Below are 24,021 nucleotides of genomic sequence, written 5' to 3' on the forward strand. Positions count from 1 at the left end.
CTCACCTGCCCCCCGGGGCCCACCGTGCGCACCAGAATGGGTCCCCCGCTCGGGATGGTCTGGATCTGCAGGTTCTGCAGGGCCTCCTGGGGCAGGGCCTGCGTGGCGAACACCTGCCCCCCCTGGAGGGACTGCCCCCCCTGGAGCAGAGGCTGGGACTGGAGCAGCACCTGCTGCTGGCCCCCGTCCTGCTGGATGCCCCCCCCGGCCACTGAGCCCTGGAAGCCCCCGCTCTGCGTGACCAGGCCCCCTCCGTAGGACGTGGGGGCGGAGGTGGTGGAGGCGGGGCAGCTGTAGTATCCCGTGCCGCTGGCGCAGGACACCGGCTGGATCAGCTGCTGGGAGGTGGAGACGCCCCCGTCCGCCGCACTGACCGGCAGGAGAGCGATGTTCCCGTTCAGCGACACCGGCATGTTGGCTAAGAACTGCGTCTGGTTCTGGAGCAGCCCGTTCCCCAGGCCCAGGTTCTGCAGCGGGATGGCCTGCTGGAGGAGCCCGGGGACGGCCAGGATGTTGCCCCCGGCCCCCGGCCCCGCGCTCCGGCCCGTGGCGATGAGCTGCTGCCCGCCCCCGGGGGAGGACACCAGCTGGAACTGCCCCCCCGCCTGGGGGTCCTGCTGGGCGGAGGCGAACTGCAGCTGCTGCCCGTCCACCGTCTGGAACTGCGGGATGACCTGGTACTGGATGTTCGGCATAACCCCGGACAGCGTGGTGAGGAGCTGCTGCCCCTGCAGCCCCGCGCTGGGGGCCACCACGTACTGCTGCTGCCCCTGTGACGGCTGCCCCGGCCCCGCACGGGTCTTCCCCGCCTCTGTGGTTATGGTTCCCGACGCCACGGGCGACTGCACGCTGACGGGAATGAGCTGCCAGCCGTTCGGCGTGTGCGTCAGCTGCGCCTGGCCGAGATCCATCTGCTGGTTCTGCTGCGGCTCCGAGACGCCCTCGCCTTCCCCGGGCGTGTCGATCCGGCTGCACGTCGCGGCCAGGAGAGCCAGAGGCGACGGCTGCTGTGAGTCCTGATAGACATCACATTAATCAATGACAGAACACCAAGAAATTCCGTCACACCTTCCAACACTCCTCTCCTCAAAACGTCTTTCTCGCATTAATTTAACCATCCCTGGCGACTCCATATGGGCAGTACGGCCCCCTGTTTAACTCAAGCTGTCGGGTACATCGCAATAAAATTTGCATAGCATCCAGATACGGAAACGAGACGAATTAAATGTTCCCTCTTCGGCAGGAAACCGAAAATACCGAAAATAGAAAAGTTTAAAAACGCCAGCAGTAGGCCTGTGACACGTTTACAGTATACGCCCCAATGGTGTGGCGAAAACACAGCGGTGCAGGCATGAAGCGGTATACACCGCCCTCGAAGGCGCCGCACTGCTTTTGAACTCCGGAGGGAGAGAGCGGCAAACTACCAAATGGGTGGGATTCAGTCGTGATCGTTTCTCCGCCAAAGGCTGGCCACGCTTCCCCTCCCCTCCCCCACCCCACCCCTCTCCCTCCCACCTCTGTTTTCGCCCTATAAACTCTCGCAGTCGCTGGTAGCCACCCCCTCAAAGGACAGCCAAAGTGGGCCGTGCGGACCGCTCTCAAAGTGCGGGGCTTGTGTCAGGAACACCCCGCGTAGCCTCATTTACCTCCGTAGTATCTATCTTTCCCCACCCCAACATGTGCTCAAGCGAAAATCAACAACAAACTCAATCCATGGGAGACCACAGAACCGGCCGCTTCGCCCGTTTCCCGTAGCAATTTAAATTATCGCTCCGATTACTATGCAAGAAATATATAAATTAAAAAGAAGCATATGTATCGCTAACGTTTGCTAAACATAGTTGACAAGAAGAAAAACCTTACCTGTCCGGCATTAGAGTTTCTCTTTTGAAGAAATCCCCCACCGCCCTCCACCAACGCGGCCATTTCATCTTGCTGTTGTTCTGTTAAAAATGTAGCGAGTGTTGTTGGCAAGTTACAGTTAGCGGGCTACATTTTAACCATTATTTCATTAGGCGAATACACCCGAGTACCGACGCGCATACTAGCAATCGTTACGCAAAACTTGACACAAGTTGAGAAGCCTACTGCGTTAACTATCCAAATGAATATATTCAAAAAATACCAGCTAGTGTCGGTTAACTAAAAACAAGCTACCGAAAGAAAGTGCATTTGCTAATCAGTTAGCGAGACTGCAATCTAGCGAACACGTCGAAGGTAGCAACCTAGCAAGCTAATACAAAAGTCACCCTGTTGCAGTTGGCTACTTGTAAACGCTTCTCCACAGCGATGTCTTACAAGTTGGATCATTGAAACCAAATGGCCAACTAGCTAGCAAGCGATGTCGGGTTAAATGCCATTGTTATCATTAAACTTTGGCTTGTTACACGGATAGTAGCGCATTAGCCTAGCTGTTACAGCTAGCGAACTTTGCTAGCCAGCGCGACACCGTCCCAGCAAGCTGGCAAAGTTAGCTGGCTATCACTGATAGCAAACCAATTCAGCGCTTAAATGAGAAACAAAATCCTTCTTGTTTTTATAGCTGAATACAAGCGTCGCTGGTAATGTATCCGTATGATCTAGGATCGTTCGAATTTTGTTCTATTTTTACTGTTAAGTTTATAAAGCTACTTTTCCCAAAGTACTCTACAACTTAAAAAGAGTTCACTTACCACTCATAATTTTGAGACGGGAGGAGTTTCTCAGCCTTCTTTTGGGCTGACATCAACTTAGAAACGACGCAACCAAACTTGAGAGGTGCCACAACTGAGGAGACGCGAAGGCAAACCCAGCTGCCAATCGAGGCGCAGTCGTCTCGTCTGGAGCCAATCAAAGGCTTTCAGGGGAGGGGCTTACATTAGTTGGGTTCTCCGCCGCGTTTACGCAGGAGGGGTATGGAATGTTTAGCGTGAGCGACGCAAACTGAGGCCCAGTCGGCAATGTATATTCCAGCAGAGGCTGTGGAGATATCCAATGGAAATGTACATTGAGCTGGTTAATAGGGTGGGGTCAGCTAGAGGTAGGTTGTCCCACTGGGTCTGACTGATGACGTCGGCCGGAGGGAGAATGTATGTTTCTTTGGCGGAAAAAACGCCATTAATGAATCTGTCTTGGATTAAATATTGTTTAACATAACAACAGTTACAGCAACGACGCGATTCACGCCCTATGGGAAGTTGACTTAGTCAAAGTGAAATTGTTTTGAGGAAATTGATTTACTAGGTATAGAAAGCTAAATAATATTGGCGAACATGTCGGCTACTGTTCTTTGCATCACACCATCAAGATACAGGATGATGGTTATTGCCTAGTAACAGCAGCAGTTAATTTGTACGGCGTATGTAAAAAATGGAACCACTGTCCTGAAACATTTAACTCCGATGACACCACCTCGGGTTAAGACAGGTCTCCACTTGACGAAATACGCTTCATCAGTCCAGCTGCCCCTGTTTCCATCATATATGGTGCTATAATTATTTGGTAGCATACGGATACTACTGCTGCTCACATGTCATGTTAATTTCTCTTAACAACTAATAGCTGTGTTTATAGCGACAGTGCACATGGATTTCCGCGCACAGAGCAGCACTTTTGAGCTGTTCAAAGCCTAATATACTGACAGTGCTGTTTCAATAATGAAACGGCATTTGCAGATTTAGCTGATCCGTTCAATGTCGTCACACTCCATTTGGAAAATAAAGCCTTTTAAGTGAAGGCCATCTACCAATGTTAGACGAAGATATCAGTTAGTATGTTAACCTTTCATACAGATAGGCTTCTTTAAAGTACAAACGTAATGGCCGGAGCTAAAAGGGTCGCATTTGCCAAACGTACAAAGCTAATAAATCTTGTCACTCATTGTGCAGATTTGATTTTACAACACATATATTTCCTGCGTGACAGATTGAATGCATTTGTTTCTGGTGTCAGACTTCTGGTCATTTCGCGTTTCTCTGCGTGGTCTCTATAGCAACGATGGTTTATTCGTGTCCAAGCGAAGAGCTGGCGGTCGTTGGCGAGAGGGAGTTTAAATGAAATACCGGGACGAGCGCGGAGGTAGAGGGGGAAGGAGCGGGGGGCGGGTAGTCTCAGGGAGGGAGACACAAACTGCTGTGGCCCCTCCCTGCCGTCTAGCAGGCCGGTGAAACCCAGGGTAAGTGTATGGGGGGAGGGCCGGAGAATAGCCATTGAGAGCAAATAGGGGTGGGGGATGGGTGTGACTAGTCTGGTGAGTGTGTCGGGGGGAGTTACTGTAGCACATGCCAGTCGCTCACATGTAAACACTGAACTGTGAGCGAGGGTGGAGTTGTTTCGCCAGAAACTGCAAGCTTGCCCCTTACCGCTCACATCTGTACCCCAGATTTAGCTCCACTGACCTGACTGCAGACAGCTGGAAACTGTCCCCATGTCTGTCTGTCCACCGTCCGTCAAACACAAGTTCTGTCAGTACCCAGGACCGTGCTCTAAGGTGTGTGTTTCTGTGACTGATTAACAAGTCTATTTTTTCTAAACGCTTTTGTTAATTTGTTAAGCAAGGGCAGAACAAATGTTTATGTTATACAGTTATTTTTCAAACCTTAGCATTGGTTTATGAAATTAACCATAACACATGTTAACCAAGGACAGATTTTCCCATATAAATCCATAATCCACAGATATTGTAACATTTATTAACACAATAATGTTGTTATTGGTTTATTTTAAATTATTTAATATTTTTATTTTTTATTATTTTTGTATTTATGATAATTATTATTTGTTTTCTGTTTTAGGACTATGGTTAGTTGAACTGTATGTATCCCCATGCAGATTGACCAACATGGCGGAGTAGGTTGAAAACTACATCACTTCCTCGGAAAACAGAGCTGTTTCGTAATAATACTGATTATTAAGAACACCACTAAGAACTGTAACACCACCTCAAATAAGTATTGTTTTACTGACTGGTTTAGTGTTAGAGTTACAGTCCCGTCTGTTCTGGTTCTTGTGGTTAATGTGATTACTTGCAGGTGTTGTTATTTGCCATGCTGGCGTTAGTTGGTCAAAGTAACTGCCTAATGAATACATTTAGCCTAAGTGTAAATAACTCATGAGTTAGAGAATGTGTTAAACTTGTGATAAATTCGAGTAACTCCAGTAGGCTACGGAGTTTCACATTCATTTTAAAATAGTCCGGGTAAAATGTTGACCAATAAAGTCATGAATGAATAAATTCCTGCTGTATCAGTCCATTGGGTCATGAATCGACATCAAGGTATTAATTGTGTGCACTTGTTTCGGCTGCCATCTTGTGGCCGTAATAAGTATGAACACTATGTACATTTAGGGGTAAACGCGATGACGATTGACGTCATGTCATATACGTTTTTAAACGTACACCAATCGATCCGTCTTTCCTCTCGTACGTGCCGGGCGAAATCAACATAATTACCACGTTGACATTCTGACAAGTGCAGATAATTATTCCCAAATCGTCTGCCTACCCTAATTTCTCTAATCAGTTCCCATCTAATTTTCTCTAATCTCAGAGATGTCTTTTCTATATCTCTTCTGTACCTAATTTAGCATCCCAAAGTTCCCAGCTCTCTGTGTGGTTCACATTAGATATCTGTTTTAAGTGTGAAAGTACGGGGAACGCGCTCTGCACTGATTCACCCCGGTCCTGAAACGCCAGCGTGAGTGGACCAGGCCTTCGGTCAAGTCAATTACAGTAGCATTTCGCCGTAATTACGAATTCCGAGTAACCTTTCACAGGTCAGACGTAATGAGCTGCCGTCAATGCTAACGGGATTAGCAGGCTTACATTTTGTATCAGTCATCAACAGTGCATACATTTTCGAAACGTCGCATACAGTGTGCCAACACTGTTCTTTGTGCGCGCTTTTGATTTGTGATATTGATATAATCTAATGTCATTAGCATCGATTATCTCACACTAACAGTCTTTTATCATTATGCCAATTCGGATTTTGGAGAGGTCAGAGAAAATATGAATCATAAACCACCTTCACTGTCTTGCTGATACGAGAGAAATCAAATTTTTGAACCTCGGCAAAATCCTTAGGCTACCTATAAAATTATTTTTAAACATAATTTCGGACTCCTAACGGTGAAGAGAAGAATTGCAGCAACAAATACGCTCGAACCACAACACTGTTTATGCTTCCCACATTCTATGAATATAACGCGTAATATAAATCATTATTATACAGTTCAGTGTTATCGTGCACTGTTTTGGAAAGCTGACATTGACAAAGGCAACACTGATTGCCGTCTTTTCGTAGTGTTCTAGTTAGAAAATGTTCGCAGAACATAGAAATTGTGAGCAAGCTATTTGGCTGCGTAACTAGCTGGTTATATAACTAAGATATGATAGTCTACCACAAACGATGCAACTGCAACCTACAGTTTGAGATAAATAAAGGTTTACGGATGATTGAACACGTAAAGAGACAAAAGGAACGTGTAGCTGCCCAAATTGCACTCCAGACAAGCGATCACTGAAACTCTGTATGCTATTGCTTATCTGGTTAGAAAACAATACCAGTTCGCTATAACAAGCAATTTAGCGATGACTAGTCAACTTCCCGAATGTACAAATATCCACCTTAAGCACAACGCTTGTGCAATCGCTACTACGTTCGTATTGCCTATACTTTAAGTGGATATTTGTAAATTCTTCAAGCTAACTATAGCTAATTTGCTTGTTGCTACCGATAACAAACTGGTATTGTTTTATAACTAGATATTTACATTTACATTTTAGTCATTTGGCAGACGCTTTTAATCCAAAGCGATTTACAAGTGCATAGGCTAAAGAATCACATCCATAACTAGTACACATGAAGTACTGTTCTAAACAAAAAATACAGTCATTGTAAGTGCAATTATTTATTTATTTATTTATTTTGTAATCTTCGCTTGGATAATAAGCAATAGTACACAGAGTTTCAGTGATTGCTTGTCTGGAGTGCAATTTGTAGCAGCGACACGAACAATCAGAATAAGCCCCCAGAATGCCATTGGCTGTGGCAGTTAGAACCATTTTTAGACTGCACAGCTGTACAATGTTTTGATACATTTGACGGCCCTACAAATGTACACTTTGAAGCCCGAATTTAAGGACTATAAACACAGGCAGAGGGTGAGTCAACATGTCAGTGAGCCTTTTTCAATGATGGGAAGGGATTTACAATGGTCAACAATATTTTAACACAAAAATCTTACCTATTGTACCTATAAGCCGTGGACACTAAAACAATTATAATGATATAAATAATTCACAATATTACCATGGAATTCCTACAGTGGATAGCTTATTACATCAGGTTGAGAGCGACAAAGCAAAAGGCTATTCTGCCGCGAACTTCAAAGCGCATCGCATCATTCAAAGTGCAGCGTTATTTCGGTCACTGTGCAAGCTGGACATTCAACAGTTTTAAAGTTAAATAGGTAGGCTACAGTTGAATGACAAACATATGTATTATCTGCAGGATTGGGCGCCATGTGATGTCGCCGCGTTTAATGTCACGCACACTTCCTTCTTCTTCTTCCTCGCTTTGGTTAAGACAGTTATCGCGTCATTTGTCACAAGCGCGCATTCTTGGCAGTTTGGGTGGCGGGGCGGCTGGGGTCTAAATGGATGCGCGCAGCTGAAGGTTTCGTTTGGAGAGAAGGAAGTCAGCCAGTGTACATGTCAGCCCGGTTGGGCCGCGGTTAATCTCGGACGATGAAGGAGACGGGCAGCAAGCTGAGACCTACCTGAACGAACGCGGTCAAAGGTAGGCTACCGAACTGCAGCCAATTATACCCTTTTAGTCCGGTAAACACCTTTGTCCTTACACAGAATAATTGAGATAATTAAGTTTGCAACCAATATGTTACCTGATATTTCCAGTTTAAGTAACAAGCTATAGCGAGTGGGTTTGCGAGATTCTCTTGTTTTCAGTTCAACGGCAGCAGGATCAGTCATAAAACAAAAGTTTTTTTTCTAAATGGCCCGCTCACTTAACCCTGATGGCTCGTGCCTGAATGGTGTAATATCCTCTCATAGCCTGAATATTTTCTGAAAGCCTACATAATAATACAATGTCTGATTGTTGAGTTTTCCTTACAATCTGATGCTTGGCAACGAACAATTAAATTTTGTGTCACTTGTTTTATTTCGTTGACACGAGTGCCTCATTCACTGAAACATTCAGGGTAGCTTCGCGGCTGAAATACATTTTAGTTTGTCTTGTAAATAATAGTCGCAGCTATTCTACAGTGTGTTAATTGGTGGTGCGCTTATGATAAGACCAGATGTTGCATTAAGTGGCGAACTTAAGTCCTGCGTATCTGTCAGGCTGCCCCGAGGCCCCGATGGAGAGGCAGTCCCGCACGGACCGGCGGCAGGCCTGGGTGCGCAGCAGCCGGCACCGGCTCACGCTGGAGGACTCGGACCCCCAGGAGTCCGGTGTTCCCACTACACTTTCAGACACCCTGCCCGACGACGACGTCTTCCTGGAAGGTCAGGATGGGCCAGAGTTGTTCTCGGTAACATTGAGAGAACAAACCCTGCTTTGTTTTGCTAAAATAACCGAAATATCTATAACCAAGAAACAATTGAAGTTGCTCTGTCGATCAAAAAAGCAGTCGGAAAGAGCCAAACTCAAAAACAATCGCTTGTTAGCTGCAGTTTATATTTATATCTTCTAAATGTGCCGCCTACAAACGTAGGCAACCCTGGCACCAGAACTGTCAGAAAGAGAAAATAGAGTGGCAAATTACACCAACGAACGCTCATCTGAGAGACGCAAAGCTCCTTCACAGTATGTTTGTAAGTATGTGTGTTTCCACAGGATGCTGCGCAGGAAAGATCGAGAGCTGGCTCCAAGGCTGTGGGTGAGCACAGGCGCATCCGAGAAACACGGGTTACCCTCTACAGCTACTCAGATAAAAACCAAACACCGGAAATTGGTTTATAGAATTCAAATGCTAGTGCGTTTGGAATCACAGAATCGTGATGGGGGTGTGTTGAGCAAAAGCGATACAAGCCAATTATAATTAGGCATATTCACTTGACATTTGCTTTCAAAGCCACGAAACTTTGTTTCCAGTACTTCTAGTTACGCGTTGTCAAACTTCACACGATTCTATTTATAACCCGTTACAAATAGTTAGCAGCAGGAAATCTACATTGTAGCCTACCAGTAAAAAAAATGTCTCTGAGTGTGGTTATAGATTTCCACTTTCTATTTTAAGTTACGTCTCAAGCAGAGGGCTAGAAATAAAAACAACAGGGAACCACATTTGTGGGTTATTTAACGGAATAACCTTTATCTTTGTCCCGTAGTGTGTTGTTTTTCTGTCATAATTTTTGAGTACTAGTATTCCCCTGACGGTGTAGAAAACAGAATCGTTTGCACCCTACCCGTTCACTGTCTTCTCTGCGTCAATTCCGTCTATTATAATCAGGTTCGTGCTGATCAGCTACTCATTAACCTTACGGCCAACGTCCAGTCTGCAATAGAATTGCTTTAAACTGTATGTCTACATTTACGGACACATTTAATTTTTTAATTTAAAAGACGTCATTTTTTAAATCATAAGAAATTCCCCTAAATTACAACCTTTTGAAAACGTATCCGTCATACAACATACAACCTATTAAACAGTCAATTGAAAAACAAAAACGACACCTATTTTAATATGCATGTATTATATATTTGTAAAGATTTTAATACCAGCATACCAATAACATATTAAGCTAGGATTGTGTAGGCTACAGCGTATCTTAAGTGAAATACATTTTGGTAGTGATTTCAACTCATGATTCATTTATTTTGTGTTCAGTCCATGTACAGGAAGTAAGATGACAATGGGTGCCATTTTATTGACTAAACCCTCAGCACACTAAACCCTCAGCACACTAAACCCTCAGCACACTTAACCCTCAGCACACTAAACCCTCAGCACACTTAACCCTCAGCACACTAAACCCTCAGCACACTTAACCCTCAGCACACTTAACCCTCAGCACACTAAACCCTCAGCACACTTAACCCTCAGCACACTTAACCCTCAGCACACTAAACCCTCAGCACACTAAACCCTCAGCACACTTAACCCTCAGCTCACTTAACCCTCAGCACACTTAACCAGACATTCCAGGCATGCAAACCAACTGCCAACATTCCCTGATAGTTATCGTTTAGTCATGAAAAAAACATGGAGAATGTCCAATAAAATTGAAGAATATTCTGAAATGACAGCCTTGAATGACCAACCACGGGTCACACTGGAACCATCACACACCCTCTCAGCATGTTCCTGCAGCACTGCGTAACACTCATATAACGTTAAAGGAACATCCAGGAAACTGGGCAGCCATGCATTCTGGGAACATGTAGCCTACTCAAGACTCCCCTAGTGTTTGGGGATTACTCAGAGCCTCTGTTGGGGCTGCAGCTCAAGCAGTAGCTGTTGTAATGAAACTGCTTTGCCACATAGTGTGAGGCTGCAGCTCAAGCAGTAGCTGTTGTAATGACACTGCTTTGCCGCATAGTGTGAGGCTGCAGCTGGCCTGCTCTTGGGCAAGGCAGGGCTGAGTTTGTGCCAGATGTGTGAAGTGCTGTTACTTCCATTTCTCCTCTGATGCTGTGACCCCCACCCCCACCCTCTCCCCAGGCCAGGACAGGGCTCAGAAGACCCTGGTCATGTGACTGTAGGTAAGCCTTGCGATTTGCTGCTGAAATGTCAGTTTAGATTTGTTTCACAAGAAGTGTTCAGTACTTAAATAACACCGGTAGAATGCTTTTTTTCATTGATGGAGTACACTTAATCCCCTCTGGACTTGTATAAAATTAGAGTTTAAATTTACCCTTATTTTTCCGTAACATTTTCCATTTACCATTAGTTGGTTCTCCTGTTCTTATTGGTTCTGGACCCTGCTCCCATAGCACCAATGGCTAATTTGCCCAATGGCTGTGGAAGTGTCTGGGTGTGCCTGAAGCGAGATGCTTCAGTCACAGAAGGCTGTGATTGGCCCAGCTGCTTGGGGCAGTGTCTGTGGAGGTGTGACATCACAGCGTATCTCAGGGACAGGAGGACAGAGAGCAGTCAAGGATGAGTGGGTGCCAGTAACATCCACAGCAGTGACTGTGAGTGATCATTATCACAGATTATACAGGGCCCATTCAGACCTGTTTCCTGTTTTCCATTTAATGGGCCGTAATGCAAAGTAATTGCACATGTATTAAGAATATATTTGATTAAAACAGAAACATTACATGCCATTGCATTTTATTTAGCAGAGGCTTATCCAAACCGACGTACAAACGTCTGCATCAAGTTCATTAGAACAAACTACAGAACAGGTCAGATAAGCTATAATTCACAAAGGATCAGTTGTACAGCCATGAACATTATTTCCAGTATGCATGGCAAATAGGCCAAGTCAGTAAGGAACATACAGTGGTGGTCAAAGATTTTGGGCACCCCTGGTCAAATCTAAGTGAACAGAAGCAAACCTGACCTCTAAACAGTACAATGTTAAACATGACACATTTTCACATTTTAAAGCAAGATTACTTTTTATTAAAACATTTTAGTTTCAAAATAATAAAAAAAGGTAAAAGCCCCTATGCAGATGTTTGGGAACCCTGTCTGTTAGTACTTTGTGGCAACCTGGGGCAACTATAACAGCCTGTAAACACTTCCTGTAGCTTTCTTTCAATTCTCACTTTTCAATTTTCCCCCATTCTTCCAGGCAGAACACCTCCAGCTCAGAAATAGTCTTCACCTTTTTTCCTAGAGGTACTTCATAGTTAATTTCGAGATATGCTTTGGATCATTGTCTTGCTGGAATAGCAAACCTCTCTTCAACTTCAATGTCTGGACTGACCTTTGAACATTAGCCTCTAGAATTTCTCGATATTTGGTGGAATCCATTCTTCCTTCCACTCGTGCAGTATTTCCTGTTCCCCCAGCTGCCCCACAAAGGCTTCACCCGTTCTCCTAACCTAACTTCTTTGGTGGCCAAAAAGTTCCAATTTTGGTTTTGTCAGTCCAAAGCACATTGTTCCAAAAGGTTTCAGGCTTCTCAATGTTTTCTTTTGCATACTTTAAATGCTTAATTTTGTGTTGAGGTCATTCTTTCTGGCAACTCTGCAATGTAGGTCTTGAGGTTGTATTGTAGGTTGTATTGTTGTCCTGTGAACAGTTAGACCTGTGTCTGCTACTCTTTTGTGTAGCTCTGTTGCGGTGATGTGTGGGACCTTGCATGTTTAGAGGAACCCATGTTTAGAGGAACCCATGGCTGTTAACACCAGACAGAACAGCCACTGCAGATGGATACTTTCGAAGGCATGGAGTTACTTAAAAAATAGCTGAATGTTTTCATGTTTAACTGTGTGGTAAAAGTCGCTCTTCATGAGAACTGTATGTCGAATGTACTGCTGAATGGCAGTAATGTAACTGGTATGGCTGCGAACGCTGGCCTCACTATCTCCTGTGTGAGCGATCGTGCCTGAGGCATGACCACGGCGGTGACATCACATGCCTCACTGCGGAGGAGGGGGAGGTGGAGAACCTTATCTCTCTCAGCAAGTGGCCCATGAATGGACAAAACGCCACATTTATCAGCACGAAAAGGTGTGGCCAACAGGCAGGAAATGAGAAACAGCAAACCACTGTTAAACAAATGTCAGATCAGGAGCCGAATGCTGTACTGTGCATTTAATATGGGACTTATCTGTTTGCCTAGCTTCAGTATGCAAACTCCAAACAGCTGTTCCTTAAATCACTCGCTGAAGATTAGGTATCCAGTTTAGCCATTGGAACCAAGGTGGCAGACTCTGTGGTCAAACAATGACTTAATTGAAACGCAAAGCCCAGCAGACACAGCAGTCCTCCAGGGGTTTCAGATTTACTTTTAAAAAGGATGGACAGTGGTTGCACACAATATTATTAAGTATTCAAATCTTTTGTCGTTTTTGAAGGGTGAGGAGTCAACTTGACTCCAGCAGCAGCAACCCCCCCTTGAACCCATGATGTTTGATTGCAAGTCACTGTTACAGGCAATGTCTTCCACATTAAAGAAGAAAAATATACCTCAGTTGCACTCTTATTTCTGAGAGTGGTATGTTTCCTGTTCCAGAGTCTTTGGTGAAAGCCATAAGCAGTTTTGAAGATGACCTGAGTCTTGGAGCAGAAGGTGAGTGAAACTGATGTGGACTGATTCTGTGTGATAGTGTTGATCTGGGTTCAGTGTTGAAGCTGATGGAGGTGATCTGGGTTCAGTGTTGAAGCTGATGGAGGTGATCTGGGTTCAGTTTTGAAGCTGATGGAGGTGATCTGGGTTCAGTGTTGAAGCTGATGGAGGTGATCTGGGTTCAGTGTTGAAGCTGACGGAGGTGATCTGGGTTCAGTGTTGAAGCTGACGGAGGTGATCTGGGTTCAGTGTTGAAGCTGATGGAGGTGATCTGGGTTCAGTGTTGAAGCTGACGGAGGTGATCTGGGTTCAGTGTTGAAGCTGATGGTGTTGGTCTGGGTTCAGTGTTGAAGCTGATGGAGGTGATCTGGGTTCAGTGTTGAAGCTGATGGAGGTGATCTGGGTTCAGTGTTGAAGCTGATGGAGGTGGTCTGGGTTCAGTGTTGAAGCTGTTGTGTGTGAAATCTGCATCCTGCTGTTTTTCTGAAGCCCTCTACCTCTAATTTATCCCTCTCCCAGTCCCCTCCTCTAATACAGTAAATACTTGTTTACTTGTTTACCTGTTTACTTGTTATTTGTATTGTTTTGTTTTGGGAGAAGTTGGGGTCGGGGGGGGGGGGGTCGGGTGGTGAGGCAGTCCAGACCACACCCATAAAATCCTTACATTGTCTTAAATACAGACTTGAAACATGTGTTAGTATTGTTATTTGCATTACTTTGTTTAGATATTTGGTGGATGTGTAGCGGATACGTCCCTCTGTGATAATTTATGGTAATTTTCCAGCCTTCACTGTACAGGGTTAGTATTTTACAGTGCTGCTCTCATGTAACTGTCATTCTCATACCTTCCAGCCACTGTATTACATATTGGAGATCATGGACCACACATGGGGTAAGAGATATGTTCTTCACACTTCAGACCAGGGATTTTCACCCAGCAATATGAGGGTAATCCACAGAGCAATAATTATCATTCCAACAATATAGAGCATCTGAACATCATCAACGTTTTCATTGAATTGTAGAATGGTATACAAGTTACATGAACAAGCTGTATTTGTAGACATCAACCCCATTTTCCATAGAGGAATCAGACTGTCACTGTCTGTTCAAAGGTTATATTTCCAAGGGATGATCTTACAAACAAGAGTCACTTGGTTATACAATGTGTTTACATTCTGTGTGGCTTCTAAATAATGTGAAAATAGCATTTCTAGTTGAGATGTGATCAAGATGAAGGTTACTTGGTGCTCTATTATGATGAAAGTGTTTGTGCTGGTTTACAAAGATAAGGTACTTTTTCTGCTTTCACTGACCTGTCCTTTGTGTGAATTCTGCTGTAGAACCAGCCCTCGACTGCTGCCTCCGCCCAGAGTCCGTCAAAGCACCCTGTACACCAGGTAAGTCTACTTACTCACCTACACAGGTTTGGTACACACCTGCCATTACCTTTGAGCCACTGGCCTCAGAACTGGAGTTTGTCCCTGGGCGCTGCACTATGGCTGCCCACTGCTCCTAAGTAACTAGGATGGGTCACAAATGCAGAGGACAAATTACTCAATAATATGTAACTTAACCTACCAAGGTCATGCCACAACTGACTCAACACCACAAGTGAATCTTCATACACATATTGTTTCCATTAATGCCTGATCTAAGCCCTCAGTGTATTAACCTGAGACCTTGATCAAACAAGGTTTGTAAAGTTCCTGCAGACATTGGGCAGACCGAGTGATAGAAGATGGAGGGGTTTGGGTTTGGGTTATAAAGCAGTAAGCAGAACACAGTTTGCAGGGAGAGCCTTGTCTTGTTGTTCATTGTCACGCCAATCCTTCTGCTAGTGTGTTCTTAGCATTTATTCTGCAGGCCTAATCTTAACAGGGTGGCCATGTCTCTGTGTGCCTGTCTGTCTGTCTGTCTGCAGCCTCCAGCAGAAACTCAGCATTCCGTTTGTCAGCCTGGGTCACAGCATGGCGTCCAGTGGACTTTCATCTGAAACCAGCAAGACTGCCTCCAGGTGCAGTTTCCCTGGGTTAAGCCTGATTTAAGTATGTGTCGAGTCTATGCGGAGGCTATAGTGTAGCCTGACACGCACCTCCCCAGAAAGGTGTCAGACAGTTACAAGAATTATGGTACAGAACTACAACATCAAGATGGTGTGCTAGACAAAGATATCAGTATAACATGACAAGGTTATAAGCAATACATGAGCAATAGTAGATTTAGGGTAATCTACTGTGGAGTAGTGTTAGAGATGCATCTTCAGACCGCAACGGAAAACGGGCAGTGTCTGAGCAGTTCTCATGGGGATGGGGGACTGCATGGTGTTAGGGTGGGGAGCTAGGGTGCAGAACTAGGGTGCAGAACTAGGGTGGAGAGCTAGGGTGGGGAGCTAGGGTGCAGAACTAGGGTGCAGAACTAGGGTGGAGAGCTAGGGTGGGGAGCTAGGGTGCAGAACTAGGGTGGACAGCTAGGGTGCAGAACTAGGGTGGAGAGCTAGGGTGCAAAACTTCCTCGACCTGTCGGCCGCCTTCGATACAGTCAACCATGAGATTCTGCTCTCATCGCTGTCTGGGATGGGTGTCACAGGGTCTGCACTCGCTTGGTTTTCCTCCTACCTCTCTGGTCGCTCCTACCAGGTGACTTGGAGGGGCTCAGTCTCCGACCCTCACCCCCTACGAACTGGAGTCCCGCAGGGCTCAGTTCTTGGGCCTCTCCTCTTCTCGCTATACACCATGTCTCTTAGTTCTGTTATCTCTTCCCATGGCTTTTCTTATCATTCTTACGCTGATGACACCCAACTCTTCATTTCCTTCCCCCCAACACCCAAGTCACCACACGGATCTCTGCCTGCTTGGCTGATATCTCTGCGTGGATGACTTCCCACCACCTGAAGCTCAACCTTGCCAAAAATGAGCTTCTCTACATCCCTGCTAAGTCCTCTCCGTCAATCGACCTCTCATTGACTGTTGAGGACTTTGTAGTTTCCTCCTCCCGTACGGCAAAGAATCGTGGGGTGACTCTTGATAACTGCCTCACCCTGGCTCCACAAGTATCCTCCACTGCCAGAACCTGCAGGTTCTTTCTGTATAATATACGCCGTATCCGTCATCTCCTGACTGAGAAAGCCACCCAGCTCCTAGTCCAGGCGCTCGTCATTTCCCGCCTGGATTACTGCAACTCCCTCCTAGCCGGTCTCCCAGCATGTGCCATCAAGCCCCTCCAGCTGGTCCAGACTGCTGCAGCCCGCCTGATCACCAGTCAGCCCAGGTGGGCTCATGTCACTCCGCTTCTCATTGGCCTCCACTGGCTTCCCATTGCCGCACACATCCGTTTCAAGGCCCTAGTGTTGGCATTTCAGGCTGCTAAGGGGACTGCCCCACCTTACATACAATCCTTGATCACTCCCTACTCCCCAGCTAGACCAGCTAGACCACTCTGGTCTGCCAGCTCTGGTCACCTTATGGTTCCTTCTCTACGTGCACCTGGCGGTCGAGCTGCACATTCACGCCTGTTTTCCGTTCTGGTTCCTCAGTGGTGGAATGACTTGCCTACCACTGTCAGAACAGCAGAATCCCTCCCCCTATTTCGACGCACACTCAAAACTCTTCAAACTTCAAACTCTACCTTAATCCTCCCTCCTGATTTCCCCTGCCCCTCCTTTCTGATATCCCTATCCTTGTCTAACCCCCCCCCCCAAAAAAAATGGATGTGATGCTTTGACTTATGGTAGAACCTATGCACTTGTAAGTCGCTTTGGATTAAAAGCGTCTGCCAAATGACAAATATGTAAATGTAAAAAATGTAAAACTTGGGTGCAGAGCTAGGGTGGACAAATGGTCAAATCCTCCTGATGTTGTACGGGAGCATTCTGTGGCTCTGTGATGTTGCTGTGGCATGCTCCTTGAAGTCCAGATAGTCAGCCAATTTCTGTGCAGAAGGGTTGGGGACTCCAGCATACCCTGTGGCTCTCCAAGACCAGGGTTGGGGACCCCAGAAAACTGTGAGAGCAACATCACTGTACTGTACACCTCCCTCTCTCCCTCCCTCCCTCAGTGTGTCGGAGGTGCTGCAGCTCTGTGCAGAGGACGCAGAGGAGATCCTGTTCCAGCTGGGTTTCGGGTGTGACCAGCCGCACGTTCCTGCCCGCATTCCCGCTCGCTTCTTCAGCTTCCCCTCCAAGCTGCGCGGCATCAACTTCCGCCTGTTCCTGGAGTCCCAGCTGCGGCGTCTACGGGACGAGGACCCGGGGCTGTCCCTCGCCAGTGAGACCCCGGAGCACCGCTAGGCCAGATGCACCCACCCGTTCGGCTCATTGCCTTTAGAGAACTACACGCTTACGCTCAGGCTCATAACCTTACAGAACTGTCCACTCGGGACTCATCTGCCAGGCTCATAACCGTACAGTACCCGGAGCCCATGTCAATCTTACAGTATGAGCCTGACCAAGGTGTCACGCTGACATGAGATAAGTCTCGTGTCCAGCGATATGCTGAGCGAATAAACAAATGGCTGGTTATGGGTTCTAATGAATCATGATCATGTGTAGGTAGGGCACTCGTTGCATGAGACAATTCAATGCAAAAACAGACCTCTAACATAACACTGGATAAAACTTGGCAGACTAATCAGATTGCACAGATCTCACAAACTGCAACTTCCTGCTCCAGAGCTTGAGTGGCTAAAGATAAGAGGAGGATGACAACATAAAAATCATCAAAATGTCCTTTACAGAGAGATTTTGTTTTTCACTGATAAAATGCAAGTCACACTCTTATATGACATAAAAAAATGTTTTGTCTTCATCATTCATGTAGTGCAGAGATACTCAGTCTTTCCCCAAACGGGTTTCTACTAACCAACCAAGTCTGATTAGCTGTGTCCCTGTTGCCCAGCCGCTGATTGGCTGTCCTGTTGCCCAGCTGATGATTGGCTGTGTCCCTGTTGCCCAGCTGCTGATTGGCTGTCCCTGTTGCCCAGCTGCTGACTGGCTGTCCCTGTTGCCCAGCTGCTGACTGGCTGTCCCTGTTGCCCAGCTGATGATTGGCTGTGTCCCTGTTGCCCAGCTGCTGATTGGCTGTCCCTGTTGCCCAGCTGCTGACTGGCTGTCCCTGTTGCCCAGCTGATGATTGGCTGTGTCCCTGTTGCTCAGCTGCTGATTGGCTGTCCCTGTTGCCCAGCTGCTGATTGGCTGTCCCTGTTGCCCAGCTGATGATTGGCTGTGTCCCTGTTGCTCAGCTGCTGACTGGCTGTCCCTGTTGCGCAGCTGCTGATTGGCTGTCCCTGTTGCCCAGCTGATGATTGGCTGTGTCCCTGTTGCCCAGCAGCTGACTGGCTGTCCCTGTTGCCCAGCGGCTGACTGGCTGTCCCTGTTGCGCAGGTCGTTTCCGGCAGGTGGAGGTGCTGACGGCGATGGCGAACGCCTTCTACTCGCTGTACTCGCACGTGTCGCGCACCCCGCTGCAGAAGCTGGCCCCGCCCGAGCCCGGCTCCGCCCTGTCGCCTGCAGAGATGCGCGTGGGCCCGCGCTTCTTCAGCAGCGTGCGCAGCGAGCCACGGTCCCCCGTCGAGCGCTTCAAGGACACCGTCTCCAAGATGTGCCTCTACACTGGCCCCTCCCTCTCCCGCTCTGACCGCACCTCAGGCCCCTCCCCCTCCATCTCAGGCCCCTCCCTCTCCCGCTCTGACCGCACCTCAGGCCCCTCCCCCTCCATCTCAGGCCCCTCCCTCTCCCGCCCGGGCCCCTCCCTCCCCCGCCTTGACCGCACCTCAGGCCCCTCCCCCTCCATCTCAGGCCCCTCCCCCTCCATCTCAGGCCCCTCCCTCTCCCGCCCGGGCCCCTCCTCCTTGCTCAAGCGCAACAGCCTGCCCGATGTGGTTGGCATGGTGATCCGGAGCTCAGCGGTCACGGAGGAGCAGGCCCAGGAGAGGGCTGGAGATGCGATGGATGGAGGCCAGGAGGGAGATGGGGGTGTGGAGAGGGCTGGAGACCAGGAGGGAGATGGGGGTGTGGAGAGGGCCAGAGACCAGCAGGGAGATGGGGGTGTGGAGAGGGCTGGAGACCAGCAGGGAGATGGGGGTGTGGAGAGGGCAGGAGACCAGCAGGGAGATGGGGGTGTGGAGAGGGCCGGAGACCAGGAGGGAGATGGGGGTGTGGACAGGGCCGGGGTCAGGCAGATGGACAGTGAAAGAGCTGGAGTTTCAGAACTGGGCAGGACACGGCGTGACTTGGTGGTGCGTCGGTGCCGACCCAGTTCCACACCCGGGCCTGGGTCTGACCCAGCAGAACCTCTCACCTCGTGCCTGGACCCCTGCGCCAGCTTCGCTCCCGTTCCCAAGATCAGCCAGGACACCATCTGCCCTGTGATCAGGGAGAGCGTGAGCCTGGCACCCTACAGGGGCCTCCCACAGGCACGCTCCCCTGGGGGGGGGCCCAGACAGGCCTGCCGGGGAGGGGCAGGGGCAGGGGCAGAGCAGGTCACCCCAAAAACCAGCGTGGAAACCAGCCATGAAGAAAATAAACCTGCTTGGGACCAGGCCGATTCAACTGGAATGAAACCGTCGGCCCCCCCACCCGTGCCCCCCCCCCACCCCGCTGCAGAGCCCCCCCCATGCCGCATCACTGTGACTGGGTGGGAAGGGGATGTTGCTCACGGTTACGCTTCCACCTTGCCGAATCGCATCGCCCCTGCCCCAGACTCCGGGGGCAGCCAGAATTACCTGAGCCCCATGAGACCACCATCCCTGGGGCAGGTGCACAGTCCCAGCGACCAGCAGGCTAACTCCTTTGAGCTGGAGGAGGTATGTATGCATCCTTACCACACCTGGGCCAAGTAATACATTAGAAAAAAATAAGTCTCTTTTAACCCTTGAAGGGCAGGTTTTCTGGAATATTTTTCGACATTCTAATTCAGTATTCTAGAAACACGCTGCTAGAATTGCTTTCAATTACCATTTGTGATAGTTACATCAGCAAGGGTTAAACACCAGTAAAATTCCTGTAGATTATTAACAATATTCACCAGTATTCAGAATTTTGTCTTTTTTCATGAATGCAGATTGAATTGTCAGGGTCTGCTGATTTCTCAGGTTTTACCCATGCAACTTTTTAAGTACACCCCTAAATGCCTTGTGTCCTGTTCTGTCATCAACCCCGACTCAAATAAGTGGAACCCAGTTAAATTAGAGGGCATATAGGGATGTCCTCTATAATACACAGCCTGACATGCCAGTACACACAGAAAACAGCATAACCACAAACTCAATGAGTGACTCCTGGTCCATATCACTGTCTTCAGTGTAGCATTAATGAACACACTTTCATGTGCAGGTTAATGCTGTATTTACCATCACCCCAGATTCTCAAGGCATCCAACCTTGTGTATAGTGGATAAGTGAGCCTTGTGAACCTGCTATCGTTAGCATTTGCTAATGTGGACCTGTGAGCCTTGTGAACATGCTATCGTTAGCATGTTGCTAATGTGGATCTGTGAGCCTTGTGAACCTGCAATCGTTAGCATGTTGCTAATGTGGATCTATGAGCCTTGTGAACCTGCTATCGTTAGCATGTTGCTAATGTGGATCTGTGAGCCTTGTGAACCTGCTATCGTTAGCATGTTGCTAATGTGGATCTGTGAGCCTTGTGAACCTGCTATCGTTAGCATGTTGCTAATGTGGATCTGTGAGCCTTGTAAACCTGCTATCATTAGCATGTTGCTAATGTGGATCTGTGAGCCTTGTGAACTTGCTCTCGTTAGCACGTTGCTAATGGTTAAATGCTGTTCCTGCTCTTCTCTGCCAGGTTCACAGTGCAGGAGAAGACGACGCCGGACTGACAGATGGCCAGACTGTAATGGCTCCAGCTCCACTGTCTGCCGTCAAAAGACACAGAGGTACGTCACTCCAACCTCAAGAGCAGGGATACATGGAGAAAATCACCCGGCACTCCTGTTACTGTGCAGAAGTTAAGAGAGTAGACCACCCGTTCATTTATTCAGGTTCCACTCAAATCAGCCATTAAGTGCAATTTTGTATACCGTAATCAAATTGTAGATCATCACATGAAATAATCTTCACTTGGAAAAAATACATTTAAATTAAATAAATGTATATTTGACCTGATTTAAAATACATTTTTGAAATTCTGTAATTGTATAAATTCTGGGAAAATACACAACTCAAAAAAATTAAGGGAACACTTGAGGTACATATCAGATCTTGATGAATGATTTCATTGATGAAAATCTTTACTGATGTACATTGTATCATTTGTTGAGAACAAAATGACGTAACAGTGGTCAGTTAATCAAATGATGGAACGGCCCATTTTAGCAATTCAGAAGGAAATATATTTTATAACAATGTGTTATACATTTGCTTCCCTTCTTCCTTAATAAAGGACAATTAATGACACCTGTTTTTTCACAGAATGAATGAATTCTCGAATTAAACTCCACACTGCTACGAGTCAATTACTCAGAACAAGCAGCGTGCATGTCATGACAGTTGGGTCTGTTGTTTTGCTATTACACTACTACATCTACAAGTATTTACCAAGCAGAAATATCACTACTACTAATAACAGTGGTTCATCAGGTTACTGATGTTGTACTGCTATTTTCCTGAACACAACTGTAACGTCCCATAGGTGCTCAACTGGATTTAGGTCAGGGGAACGTGAGGGCCAGTCAATGGCATCAATGCCTTCCTCATCCAGGAACTGCCTACACACTCTGGCCACATAAGGTCGGGCATTGTCCTGCTCCAGGAGGAACCCAGGGTCCACTGCACCAGCGTAAGGTCTGACAATCGGTCTGAGGATTTCATCCCGGTACCTAACAGCAGTCTGGGTACCATTGGCTATGACATGGAGGTCTGTGCGAACCTCTAAGGATATGCCTCCTCAGACCAACACTGACCCGCCACCAAACCGGTCATGCTGGATGATGCTACAGGCAGCATAATGTTCACCATGGCGTCTCCAGACTCTTTCACGCCTGTCACATGTGTTCAGTGTGAACCTGCTCTCATCTGTGAAGAGAACAGGCGGACCTGCCAATTCTGGTGTCTGGTGTCTGCCAATCAAGCTGCATGGTGCTGGGCTGTGAGCACAGGTCCCACTAGAGAACGTCAGGCTCCCATGCCACCCTCATGGAGTCTGTTTCTGACAGTTTGGTCAGAAACATGCACACCAGTAGCCTGCTGGAGGTCATTTTGTAGGGCTCTGGCAGTGCTCCTCCTGTTCCTTCTCACACAAAGAAGCAGATACCGGTCCTGCTGCTGGGTTGATGCCCTTCTACGGCCCTGTCCAGCTCTCCTTGTGTAACGGCCGGTCTCCTGGTATCTCCTCCATGCTCTTGAGACGGTGCTGGGAGACACAGCAAACCTTCTTGTGACCGCATGTATGGATGTGCCATCCTGGAGGAGCTGGACTACCTGTGCAACCTGATTGGGCTGCAGGTACCGCCTCATGCTACCAGTAGTGACAAGGACACTAGCAGAACACAAAACTAAAGAAGAATCAGTCAGGAAGGATAAGGAGAGAGCAATTGTCTGTGGCCACTATATGCAAAACCATGACCTTTTTGGGGGTTGTCCTGCTTTTGCATGTCCATTGCACCTGTTGTCACTTTCATTTGCACCAAAGCAGGTGAAATTGATTCACAATCACTTGTGCTTCCTAAAAGGACAGATTGATATCCCTGAAGTTTAACTGGTACAAGCAAAAACACAGTGAAACAATATGCAAAAAAATACTGTTCTCAGGGTAAGATGTCTCTTGTAAAATGCCAGTAATATTCAGGAATTTTGAAGCATTTCAAACAATCGTTTCACCCGAGTCTTCTGTGCCCTGTGTGTTTTCAGATGTTATCTTGAGAGAGGACAGTGTGCAGTCAGACAGCAGCGGATATGCTGATGAAGACTACAACCCTTCCTCACCCTGAACACCAGACTCCTGCAGCTCATCAACCACTTCCAGGATGGAGAAATCTAGAAGCTACTGAAGGATGAACCCCTTATCTGCGTCTGCCTGGTGTTCCTCACATGGTGCACAGATGGAAAGGTCTACTGAGTTCCTCACCACAGAACATGGCCAGCCCCGAGTTTTACAAACCCTCAGCTATGGCTTAAATATCGCCAATAAAATGTCAGCCATCCACAGAAAACAATATATGACATGTAAGTACATGACTGGGTCATGGAAGATTAGTGCTTCAAGCCCCGGTGTAGCCAAAATGGTGCAGCTGTTGGGCCCTTGACCAAGGCCCTTAACCCCACATTGCTCCAGGGGGGATTGTCCCCTGCTTAGTCTAATCAACTCTAAGTCGCTTTTGGATAGAAGTGTCAGCAAAGTAACTGTAATGCAATGGCATCACATCGAATCTTCATTTTCCTGTATTGATTTGACTGATGTGTATGTATGTCACTGTAGACCAGTGGTCTCCAACCCTGGTCCCGGAGAGCTACTGGGCCAGCTGGTTTTTGCTTTTATCTTAAAATCAGCACCCAGTTGAGACCCAGGTGACCAGCTGAGGTGAGTTAAGTGTGTAATCAACTGCTTAAATTGATTAATAGAGTAACAACCCTACAGCTCTCCAGTACCAGGGTTGGAGACCACTGCTATTCTCACTCTGAGGGAAAGACAGAAGATGAGAGTTCCACTGTACGTAGTAGATATTAAATCTCTGTTTTTTGACAGTGCAGAGGGTGTCTGACTGCTTATGACTGAATGTCTTTTAGTATGTATGGTCCTGTCTTTCTTTTATTTATGAGAATTATAATTGATGTGTAATTGCTATGTAATTTATTAAAAAACAATGTCTTCTACA

The 24,021-nt window shown here is 47.1% G+C and overlaps 2 protein-coding genes and 1 long non-coding RNA gene across 10 annotated transcripts in view; 2 read left to right on the forward strand and 1 right to left on the reverse strand.

The window, feature by feature from the left end:
* Positions 1–2,760, reverse strand: part of sp1 (sp1 transcription factor) — a 13,747-nt gene extending 10,987 nt beyond the window's left edge. For 2 of the 3 annotated variants that reach the window (XM_061220214.1, XM_061220213.1), the window contains exons 1-3: positions 2,250–2,636; positions 1,864–1,943; positions 1–1,016 (exon numbers count right to left, since the gene is read on the reverse strand). The exon at positions 1–1,016 is cut by the window's left edge and continues 167 nt beyond it. In XM_061220214.1, coding sequence (XP_061076198.1) covers positions 1–1,016; positions 1,864–1,943; positions 2,250–2,310 — 1,157 coding nt within the window. In that variant the 5' untranslated portion in view covers positions 2,311–2,636. Of the gene's footprint in view, positions 1,017–1,863; positions 1,944–2,249; positions 2,637–2,672 lie in introns of those variants that run through there. The other variant, XM_061220215.1, reaches the window with a different exon arrangement.
* Positions 2,761–2,896: 136 nt separating this feature from the next.
* On the forward strand, positions 2,897–5,169 carry LOC133110253 (uncharacterized). The gene is made up of 3 exons (XR_009704835.1): positions 2,897–3,019; positions 4,361–4,468; positions 4,773–5,169. It is a non-coding gene; the product is annotated as an uncharacterized LOC133110253 (long non-coding RNA).
* Positions 5,170–7,611: 2,442 nt separating this feature from the next.
* Positions 7,612–24,019, forward strand: tespa1 (thymocyte expressed, positive selection associated 1). 6 transcript variants are annotated; one of them, XM_061220207.1, is made up of 12 exons: positions 7,612–7,781; positions 8,345–8,509; positions 8,841–8,883; positions 10,669–10,709; positions 13,139–13,195; positions 14,045–14,084; positions 14,536–14,592; positions 15,117–15,209; positions 17,249–17,457; positions 18,573–19,993; positions 20,994–21,084; positions 23,057–24,019. In XM_061220207.1, the coding sequence occupies exons 2-12, from the start codon at positions 8,362–8,364 to the stop codon at positions 23,134–23,136; spliced, it is 2,280 nt and encodes a 759-aa protein (XP_061076191.1). In that variant the 5' UTR covers positions 7,612–7,781; positions 8,345–8,361; the 3' UTR covers positions 23,137–24,019. The 6 variants fall into 6 exon arrangements, with proteins under 6 accessions (XP_061076191.1, XP_061076193.1, XP_061076194.1 ...); XM_061220209.1 differs by lacking the exon at positions 7,612–7,781 and having other exon boundaries at positions 8,405–8,535; XM_061220210.1 differs by lacking the exons at positions 7,612–7,781; positions 8,345–8,509 and having other exon boundaries at positions 8,845–8,883; positions 10,669–10,705.
* Positions 24,020–24,021: the final 2 nt, after the last annotated feature.

Source organism: Conger conger, chromosome 14, assembly GCF_963514075.1.
Source record: "Conger conger chromosome 14, fConCon1.1, whole genome shotgun sequence".
NCBI classification, from domain to species: domain Eukaryota; kingdom Metazoa; phylum Chordata; class Actinopteri; order Anguilliformes; family Congridae; genus Conger; species Conger conger.

Excerpts from the sequence above, each read along its gene's own strand:
- tespa1 (XM_061220207.1), top strand. The coding sequence starts at position 8,362 with ATGGAGAGGCAGTCCCGCACGGACCGGCGGCAGGCCTGGGTGCGCAGC. Across the intron at positions 13,196-14,044 it reads CCTGAGTCTTGGAGCAGAAG|CCACTGTATTACATATTGGA; the intron begins GTGAGTGAAACT and ends CATACCTTCCAG. Across the intron at positions 21,085-23,056 it reads TGCCGTCAAAAGACACAGAG|ATGTTATCTTGAGAGAGGAC; the intron begins GTACGTCACTCC and ends GTGTGTTTTCAG.